Source organism: Trematomus bernacchii, unplaced genomic scaffold (genome assembly GCF_902827165.1).
Source record: "Trematomus bernacchii unplaced genomic scaffold, fTreBer1.1, whole genome shotgun sequence".
Classification (NCBI taxonomy): domain Eukaryota; kingdom Metazoa; phylum Chordata; class Actinopteri; order Perciformes; family Nototheniidae; genus Trematomus; species Trematomus bernacchii.
The window spans coordinates 22,528,592-22,539,391 of NW_022988043.1; the positions used below are offsets into that span (position 1 = coordinate 22,528,592).

The 10,800-nt window shown below is 38.1% G+C and overlaps 1 protein-coding gene across 1 annotated transcript; it reads left to right on the forward strand.

Annotated features, from left to right (window-relative positions):
- The first annotated feature begins 7,673 nt into the window (after positions 1 to 7,673).
- On the forward strand, positions 7,674 to 9,849 carry LOC117472620 (piggyBac transposable element-derived protein 3-like). Its single transcript, XM_034117917.1, has 3 exons — positions 7,674 to 9,161; positions 9,282 to 9,399; positions 9,827 to 9,849. Exons 1-3 carry the CDS (start codon positions 7,674 to 7,676, stop codon positions 9,847 to 9,849), a joined length of 1,629 nt encoding a protein of 542 aa, XP_033973808.1.
- Positions 9,850 to 10,800: the final 951 nt, after the last annotated feature.

A 10,800-nucleotide genomic window follows, 5' to 3' on the forward strand; every position in this document is an offset into this window, starting at 1 on the left:
AATTTGAGCTCTCATGATAATAAAGTTCACTTTGAAGTGAAAAAGGTTATTAGTGCAGTTTGTATCACTTTACATGGAGCCATCAACATTTTAACAAGTTCCCAAATTACAGACTCTACTTTTGTTCATGGTCATCAGCTCTGTGAGGCTATACTTGGACAGTAGAGCTTATTGCTGTTCACTAAATACTATGTTCACAATAACAAGGCTAACATACTGATATTTAGAAAATAGTGCTGACAGTCACAGTTCAGCTAAATATCAGCAAACATAAAGTAGGCTGAGGCGGATTGGAATGTCATTCATTTAGATATGAGGTCAGAATCATAAACAAGATGAAGATGAATGTCTGTTCAATGGTTCATGGAATTCCTTGCAATAACAGATATAGGTCTAGGACCTCTAGGAGAGCACACTTTATGCTATTTTTAAGCATGTATATTGTTTATAAAATATGATGCATTGCTGTATAGATTACATTACATTACATGTCATTTGTTAGTCGCTTTTATCCAAAGCGACTTACATAGTTCAGTACTGTGGACAATCCCCACAGGAGCAATTTGGGGTGAAGTGTCTCAGGGACACAACGACATGCTGACTGCAGTGGGACTCGAACTTGCTACCCCCTGATTCGAAGTCCAGCACACTCTCTACTGAGCCACAGCCTCCCGATTAAACAATTCAACAGTTTATAAAGTAGTTCAAATTAGCATATGAGTGGATAAATTCAGAAATGAATAAGTGAAGGGAAAAAGGGAAATGTACATCAGAAAACATGTAAAAAGAAAATAATATATTTGGGAATAATAAAGTATTAATGCAAAAATAAGTAATCGGTCTAATAAATGTTATCTATACATTTTTCTATTTCTTTGAACATTTAGTCATTTTCAAATTAACCTCAACATTTATTTAATGATTGAACACGCCAAGGAGAGACAGTTCTTAACTGTCTAACATTTATTGTAAACCTTTAGATAATTTAAGTTTGCTTATCATTTTATTTGAGTTTGCCTTATTTAATTTGACCTGATTTTGACTATTGTAAAGGCCACAATTTTGTTGGGTGTGTGTTGCAACAACCTTAATTGATTTAAACACACCAGCCATTGAATGAAACGCACCAGCCATGGACATCAAGTCGGCCTGACGAGTCACAACAACATTAAGAGCGAGAGAAATAACTTGAAAGATAACGTATTGGAAATGTCAATATCTACAAGAAGCTGTGACAAGTAGTATAACAGTTATATTAGCATTAGCATTACATTTTGTCTGTTAATAATACATGACTGCAGTGAGACCTTGAATGTAGCAGGATATATCCTACAGCTCATTATCACTTTGTTTCTGAAGTGAAACACTCCTTTCACCTCTGCTCTTACAGAAGTAGAGAATATAGTATTTGTCATATTTTATTTTACTGTACTCAGTTTCTTATGTATATGTTGTGTGAATATTGCTTTATTTTTAATTTGTTACAATAGACTTTGAAATCGTTTTTAAAAATAGCTTTTATAATAGTATTCTTTTTTTTTTTGCTTTCTTAAAAGGAACCAAAAAGAATTCTTCTTTCTGTGTCTGTGTACTTGGTAATAAAACCGATTCTGATTGTGACCACTGAGAGGCAGCATGGAGACTGAGTCAGACTGACACCAACGAAGAAGAAGAGGAAGCAATGTAAACAGGAAGAGAGACATTTCTCATCTCACCCTCTATTTTAGTCGACAGAATCATTTCTTATCGGTATATTTTTGTGAAAATAGCTCATTTAACTTCTTTTATCGGTAACAGAGGAAGTTGTAGGATTATTATTCATCAAAACTGTCAGCTGTTTGGTGTTTTTTCCTTTTATATTCAGCTTTTTCGTCATGGCGAATTCAGGGGGAGCAATGTCAAACGCTCAGTTATTTCAGCAGGTGAGAAAAAATACACATCTGTTTATGTTGGTAAATTCAGTTTACTCATCCCTAACAGGCTTGGGGAGTAACGGATTACATGTAACGTGATTACATGTAACGTGATTACATAATTAGGATACACTTTTTTTTTTACTTCATTCGATTGCGATTACATCAAATAAATACGTATTTAGATTACTGTTACATTTGATAATATCGGTATTACCAGCAAGACAACAGTGTTAAAACACATTTTGAATTAAAAATCCATATATTATAGGTAGACGTACTGAATGAATGTTCTTTATGGGTTATATTTAGGCTACTTTACATTTTGTATGCAGTAGGTGGACACATGATTTGGTCAGTTTGCTAATTTCAGAATGAATCTATGCAACACAATACAAAGATATCTCTGACATAACGTCAATGTAACCTCTTCACGTGCTGTAAAACATTATTTATGTAATTATGGCTTAAGAGGGTGTACCTAATTCTAGGGCTGCTCGATTATGGCAAAAATCATAATCTCGATTATTTGGGTCAATAATTGATATCACGATTATTAAAAACGATTATCCATTTACTTTGAAAACATCCATTTATTGAAAAAAAATGTGAACAGTATGTTTTTAACAGTTGATTACCCTGAACTATATAATAAGGTATAATAATAAGTATAATTCAACTGAAAAAACAATAAAAAAAAAGAAAATAATAATAACCGTAATATTTCGATTATGTTGTTTTCATAATCGTTGCAAGCCAAAATCCTAATTGCGATTAAAATACGATTAATTGAGCAGCCCTACCTAATTCATCATAGGAAATGAATTCAATGACTATCATTAATCATTTATTTGATCTCATCACTGGACTTTCACACAAATGTGCTGAATAATACACAAAAGCATGTTTATGTAGCAAAATGAAAGGGAAGAAACCATTATTTGAAGCGAGCAGAGGGTGGAAACAAGAAGAAGTGACGTTTTAAATAGCTAAAATACATGTTAAACTCCCAAGTTACGTTACCTTGAGCATTTCTGAGACACTGCTGCGACAGCAGTGTCACAGAAATGCTCAAGCGGTTGAACTGGGTGGAATTGAGTGAAAGGCGGAGATTGGCTCGTTTGGTTCTCTTCTTCAAGATTGTCCATAACATCTCAGCCATTGATGCATCAATGTACCTCGAGCCAGTTAGAAGGGCAACCCGCAAAGCCAACTCTTTGAACTTCAAGCCAATTTTCACTACTAGTGACATTCTTAAATACTCTTTCTTTCCGAGAACAATCAGAGAGTGGAACTTGCTACCAGAAGAAGCTGTCATCGCAGAGTCCGTGAAGTGCTTCTGGCAAACTTTAAGTGACATTTAGCGGGGATCATCCATCCCCCACTGAGCGTGATACCTCTGGGTTCTGCTCAGTATTAATCCAGATCCAGATCCAGACCTAATAATATAGGGCAAACCGGAGAGTAACAACCCAACAGATTTAATAACCAAAGAAATAAAGAAAGAGGAAACAGATTTGCAAAACCAAAATATGTTGTTTAAAAAATCAAAGAGGGCTCACTAGCCAGTTTGCAAAACAAACTAACGACAAAAATAAAAGAAAGTGATAAAAGTAAACAATACAAAGAGTAACAAAGGAGCACATCTCCTAACACGATTGGTGTAAAGTAACTAAGTACATTTACTAAATGACTGTACTTAAATACAATTTTGAAGGTACTTTCTACCTCCCCCACTATAATTCAGTAAATCGTGTACTTTTACTCCACTACACTTATTTATATTATCTTTAGTTGCTTTGCAGATCTGGATTAATGATGTGAAATATAATCAACACTTTTTCATGCAGGGCCTGGTTAGGGACTAGGATTCACCTGGAGGAAGACAATCAGGGGTAGAGGGGAGAGAGACACAGCACACGACACGAAGCACCCATAATGATCAAATGTCTCCCTCCTTTCTGCAGATGGCTCTACTGCGCTGGCTTTCCTCTCAGACGGACGAGGACCGGACTTTTTTGGCGGCAGTGACGGGTGTCCAGGTCGGCAGAGAGCTGCTGAATCGGTTCACCGGCCAGGACAAAGTGGACGCTTATAAGGTACCTGCCTGCTGCCTGCAGGGGGCTCCGTCTCTGGATCAAATTCAGACACAGTGTAGCTCTCTTCACACAGACACAGGTCGGTTCTTTGAAACAGGCGTTTATTCTTGGCGTATAATCTTGTAGCCTCCCTTCTTCCGTTACGCTGTGAGAACTACAACAACGAACAACATACTGTATATGCATAGCCAAACACATTAGCATAGTGTAGTGCTACACATACAAATATATGAATGAAAATAGGACATGACGCCCACATGAAAACATGAAACAAATACCTCGTTGGCCGCTTGTCGTGAAAGGAGATTATTTGAATCTTTAAAGTTCCTTTTCTGCTGATAACTTTATGTCACAGACTGCAGCAGAGCTTCAATAAAGACGTCAACCCACGTTGAGTTGCCCAGTGCGTCAAAAAAATACGCAGTACCAGTACATGAACAAACATTAGTTCCTAGGCACAAGAAACAACAAACACTTATGGTCACAACACATTAGTAGTTATCTGTCTGCATATTGGTGTAACAACATATACAACAAAACTGTATTAAATCATGCCATATTTTAACGATTTTAATATTACATTAAATAAAGTCTTTATTTATTGAATTTAACTATGAAATGAATTATGTTATTCTTTTTAAATAAGGCAACTTTGTTACGTCATTTACACACAGTCACACACATACCCCTTTTTCAACTGAAATGAGATCCATTTTAGATCTGTGCCAGGGCTTCTTTGGTTTGCAGCAGGTTCCACTTGTGAACCACTTACTAACCAGTTTGTAAAAGTAAAGAAAATCCTAACGTTGGATGTTTTTTGTTGTTTGACCTGCTTTACATGACACAGCAGCTTTTAGGCACGATACAACATATTTGTTGCTAACATAGCGCTGCTCTTATCTGTATAATGCCACTGTGGTTCAGCCTTAGCGGAGTGGTAGCCAATGCAGCTCATGGTCCACCGGCGTGAAGTCGGTAATTCACTGTCGGACTGTCACTCCAGTCGCGCCCCCTGATGCATATTTCCCCATAAACACACATTTTTTGAAAGAAGTGAAACATCTGAAGGGCTCTTTCCACTTTGTACTTCATCATGAGGCTCATTGTGTGTTTGTGTGTTTCCTCAGAAAGAGTGCATCCTCAGAATCTCAGAGTTCCTCCAGCAGAACCCGCAGGCCTCGCAGGCCGACATCAACACCGAAGTGGAGAAAAGAGTTCTGATTTTCGCCACCCAAGTCAAAGCTTTGGAGAATGCTCCCATATTCTGAATAAACCTCTCCATGTTTATTTCTGAAAGATGTGGAAACTTCGACACTGTGGACACAATTTATATCTTCGTAGCAGAAATGCTATGCTAATTGTTGAATAATTTTTTTCTGTTATACATTATATTTGTGTCATTTTTTTGTTTATGTTTGAAACTTTTTAATCAATCGCCACACTGGAAAAACTGAAACGTTGACTTTAATAAAATGTTTCATGTCAACAAATTTCACATAACTGTATTAGGTTAGTTGAAAGCAATAATATTAAGTTGAACCAAATATTTGTATTTAAACTTAATATCATTGCTTTCAACTAACCTAATACAGTTATGTGAAACCTGTTGACATGATACATTTGATTAATGTCAACGTTTCAGTTTTTTCAGTGCACTTTCCATCCAAAGAAGAAGCAGTGTGACGGAGGGCCGGAGGTTTAAAGTGAATTTTATTAGACAATGCCTTTGACTTTCACCTTTGACCTGGAGAAGTGCAGGAGAATCAAACTCTGTGTTATTGTCTTTAATCTGTGTGTTGATTTGAGCTTTAATGACTCTTAAAGAAAATGAAATGTTCTTTAAACTCACAGCTGTTGGAATGAACAAGGAGTGTTTATTAAATGTGAGTTGTGTTAAGAGAAACTGATAGATGCTTCCTGGTTCTTTGAGATGACACAATTACTAACAAAGAATGACTAACAAAGCACTTGTATACTAATAAAGGACTGGCTTATCTAAAGCCATGTTGAGTAGCACTTGAAATGTTTTAGCTCTATGAAACCTGATGTACTTATATGATTCTGTTTTCTTCAAGTTTGTATCTTCCTGGTCGAATGCACTTATTGTAAGTCGCTTTAGATAAAAGCGTCAGCTAAATGCAATGTAATGTAATGTAACATGGGGCTGACATTCCTCCTCAATCCCCCTTTGATTTGTCTACATAGAGTTCTTTCTGCAAACTCACATTATGCTCAGATGATTTGGAGAAATGCATCTATATATTCTCTCGACTGATTGGCAGACTTTTCTCTTTCTTCCCGGTTGTTATTTTACAACATCACTTTAAGCTATCATAAAAAAGTCAGTAAATGCTTCTTCTGTTTTTTAAAGACGACATTTACATAGTCAAAAGGTCCTTTTGTTCAGCCTCACAATGCTGTTGGGTAGTCAATGTGTGTATAGGTCCCGCCCTCTGGAGCATACACTCACACAACTTCCAAATCTTCAAACAAGCAACATCTCTTTGTTTCATTGGACTGGGTTTGTCAGATTCAAGTAAGTCAAATGCCTCAAATATTTGTGTGATTATTATAATGTCTAGAACATGTACATATTTAGTTATTGTAGAATACATTCATCACATTTTATTTTGAGCGGCTTCTGTCTTTGTTGCAATGTTACATACAGTGTGGTAGTCAAAATAGCATGTGCCCCTTACACATGGACATTGCCCTTGTTATATGTTCACGTATGGAAATAAAACACTAATATAAATATAATGTCTTTGATAATTTATTTTAACTAAGTTCTAGATGTGTCCTCTGTTAAGATGTTGAATTAAGACCAGAATTGAATAAATTAATACATTATCTCTGATAGCAGTATGTGAAATTATATCTGTAGCAATATTTTAAACTCTACTTGATTCTTATCAGTTAATTAGTTACACAAATACATTTAACTCTTCTCTAGTTCTGTTTGTTTGTTTGTTTGTAGCCTTTATTTATCCAGGTTAAAAATCCCATTGAGATCAACGATCTCTTTTACAAGGGAGACCTGCCGCACATTGGTTACACATGTAACAGAAAACAAAAAAGGACACATACAACATAATGACAGGGGTACAATTTACAAACTTATTCACAAAGACAGGTACTAGGAGTATCAAATATCAATTCCTCAAGCTGTGCTTTAAAATGATGCAGGGGAACCAAAATGCTCATTTTAAATATTTGTTGCAGAGTGTTCCATGCTAGAGGAGCTGCGCACATTACAGTTTTTCTGGCAGAAACAGATCTTTCTGAAATGTGTTGGGACACTTGGATGTATCCCTTTTAGTATGATAATTAGCCTATTATCATTAGCCAGACAGCATTGTGTGACTTGTTGAACTGGCTTACCTGCATGTATGGGTGTAGGTATTGCTTTTATTATGATAATAGGCTAAGCCAGGTAGTATTGTGTGACTCAAGTGTACAATGTAAATAGGATTCAGATACTTGTTGCATCGGGACACCTGGAAGGGGGTGGTGCATGCATTCCTTTTAGTATGATAATAGGCTAAACCAGACAGAATTAACACTTGTCCCACCACCCTATCTATTCCTTCAGGTAAACTGTTACAATATAATAAGCATATATTATTGATACATATTTATTAATTACTTTTTCCATTTCAGAATGCCACCAGCAAAGAGAGGTCCTCGATTCAGTGTGCAGGATGTGATTGCTGCCATCCAAGAAGGAGAAAGTGATTTTGAGATGGAATCAGAGGACAGTGACACTGCTACGAGTGAAGAAGAGGCCGATGAAGATGTCTGTGGACAAGTGGACAAAGTAAACCAACAACCCAATGACCGCCCAGTCAGTGATTATGTGGACATCGAGCCCCAACCACACAAACACACCAAGCCCCATGACAGGTATCGCTGGCTGAAAAAAGATTTTATCAGTCCCAATACTGATTTCTCTGGTCCAGATATCACAGAGAATGTCATTTCCCTCCACACACCACTGGAGTACTTCCAGAAGTTTGTGTCAGAAGACATGATTCAGGCTTTGGTAACCAATACAAATGAGTACAGCTTTCAAAAGAATGGAACATCCATCAACACAAATACAAAGGAAATTGAGAAACTGATTGGCATGTACCTGAAGATGGGCCTAGTACAAATGTCTGGAGTCCGTATGTATTGGGAGACAGACACACGGTACTCCCCTGTTGCTGATGTGATGGCACGCAACAGATTCCAATATCTGTTGACATCATTACATTTTGTAAACAACTTGACGGTGTCAGAGATGGAAAAGAAAGACAAACTCTGGAAACTCAGACCCTGGCTTGATACATTCAGAGAGAAATGCCTGCAGGTGGTACCAGAAGAACACAACTCTGTGGATGAGATGATGATTCCTTTCAAGGGGAAATTCAGTAGCATCAAGCCACACCCATGGGGGTTCAAAGTGTGGGTGAGAACTGGAGTCTCTGGAATGATCTGTGACTTTGATGTGTACCAAGGCAGTGATGGGATACGAGCCAAGTCTGAACTTGGATTGTCAGGTGATGTTGTGATGAAGCTTGCCTCCACGCTTCCAGAAGGTCAGAACTACAAGGTCTACGCAGACAACTACTTCACCTGTGTCCCATTGGTAGTGAAGCTCCTTGATCGTGGGATTCATTATGTGGGAACAGCCAGGCAGGTGCGCTTACCCAACTGTAACCTTGAAGAGGAGAAGAGCTTGAAGAAAAAAGGGAGAGGACGCTTTGACATCAGAGTGGAGGCCAACCACAACATCTGTGCTGTCAAATGGTATGACAGCAGAGCGGTCACACTTGTCTCATCCTTTGCTGGACCACACCCTGTGCAGAGAATTCAACGCTGGGACAAAGCCAACAAAACCTACGTAGAAGTTGAGAGGCCTTACATTGTGGTTACTTACAACAAGTACATGGGAGGTGTGGATTTGTTGGACTCGTTTACGGCCAAATACAAGTTCCCCATGAAATCCAGACGCTGGTACGTGTACATCTTCTGGCACACCATCATCCTTGCTGTGATCAACGCCTGGCTCCTCTACAAGCGGGACTGCAGAGCTCTAAAGATGCCAATGCAGGAGATCCTGAGCAGGAGACAGTTTCAGGCAGATCTAGCATCCTCTCTCATCCTGGTAAGAATGCATTTCTGCTATTTGCCGTTTGTAAAAGATATATATATTTCACTGTAATATTTTTGACTTGTATCCTAATGTATTTTTGACATGTATCTAAATTGATTCTGTTCTAATCAGGTGAACACAACTCCTCTGAAAACACCCAAGAGAGGACGACCATCTTCAGGCAACGGGAGCCCAGCAGCGACGGTGACATCAAGGAGCCCGTTGAATGCTCAGAAGAGACCATCCTCAGGTGATGGGAGTCCACCAAACGGGGCCCCATCCAAGAGATCACAGCCTCCACTGGATGTACGCAAGGACCTAATGGCACATTTTCCAGTGAAGACAAAGAGAGGACGCTGCAGACACTGCAGTAAAGGGTACACAAACACACAATGCAGCAAGTGTGACGTCCGTCTGTGTTTTTCTGACGATAGGAACTGTTTTTGGGACTACCATTATTGAATAAATGACTATTCATAAAAAATATGACTGATGTGTGATTATTATTCATGCTATATACTGATATGGGGCTAAGTAAGCAATCAATCCTGCAAATTAACCCTTAGTTGTTCAATATATTTATTCAGACTATATGAGTAGAAATACATAAAAATGCAATATTACAACATTTCCCTAAAAACGTAAACAATGTGAAAACTCTTTCATTTCTGCACCAGAGGCTTCCTACAACAACATCTGAAAGGCCAAACAAATGTGGGCTTTACAGGGTTTTAGGTGTACTGGATATTTCAACATATTGTTTTAAGTCAATCTTCATGTATTAGTTGATTTATATTTTGTTTTACCTAATAAGCAGAATTTGTATAACCAAAGTTGTCAGATAAATGTAATGAAATAAAAAGTACAATATTGACATGCAAAATGTAGGAATTGATTAATTAAGTAGCATACAAGAAAATACTTAAAGGTGGGGTAGGTAAGTTTGAGAAACCGGCTCGAGATCGCTAGAATTTGAAAATACACAAACGGAGAAAATCTGCCACTTCCTTACAGAGCCCCTCCTCCAACACACACGAACGCGCACATGACCAATGAGGGCACGAGATAAGTTTGTGCACAGATGGAAGGCTGACAGGCAGGTAGGCCATCCAGTTATTTTAGCCGGGCCGGCTAAAATGATTGGTCGTACTTTTTACAGTATTACGGCTTCCACAGATGATATTTTTTTATGGATTTTTTGTCAAAGCACTTAAGATATTCATTGCTATCGGGATGTTAAGAGCATTCCATGGAATATAACAAAAAGTGTATCTCAAGCCGGTTTCTCAAACTTACCTACCCCACCTTTAAGCAGAGGTGATTTACCCAAGTACTGTATAATTAAAGGTGGGGTAGGTAAGTTTGAGAAACCGGCTCGAGATACACTTTTTGTTATATTCCATGGAATGCTCTTAACATCCCGATAGCAATGAATATCTGAAGTGCTTTGACAAAAAATCCATAAAAAAATGTCATCTGTGGAAGCCGTAATACTGTAAAAAGTACGACCAATCATTTTAGCCGGCCCGGCTAAAATAACTGGATGGCCTACCTGCCTGTCAGCCTTCCATCTGTGCACAAACTTATCTCGTGCCCTCATTGGTCATGTGCGCGTTCGTGTGTGTTGGAGGAGGGGCTCTGTAAGGAAGTG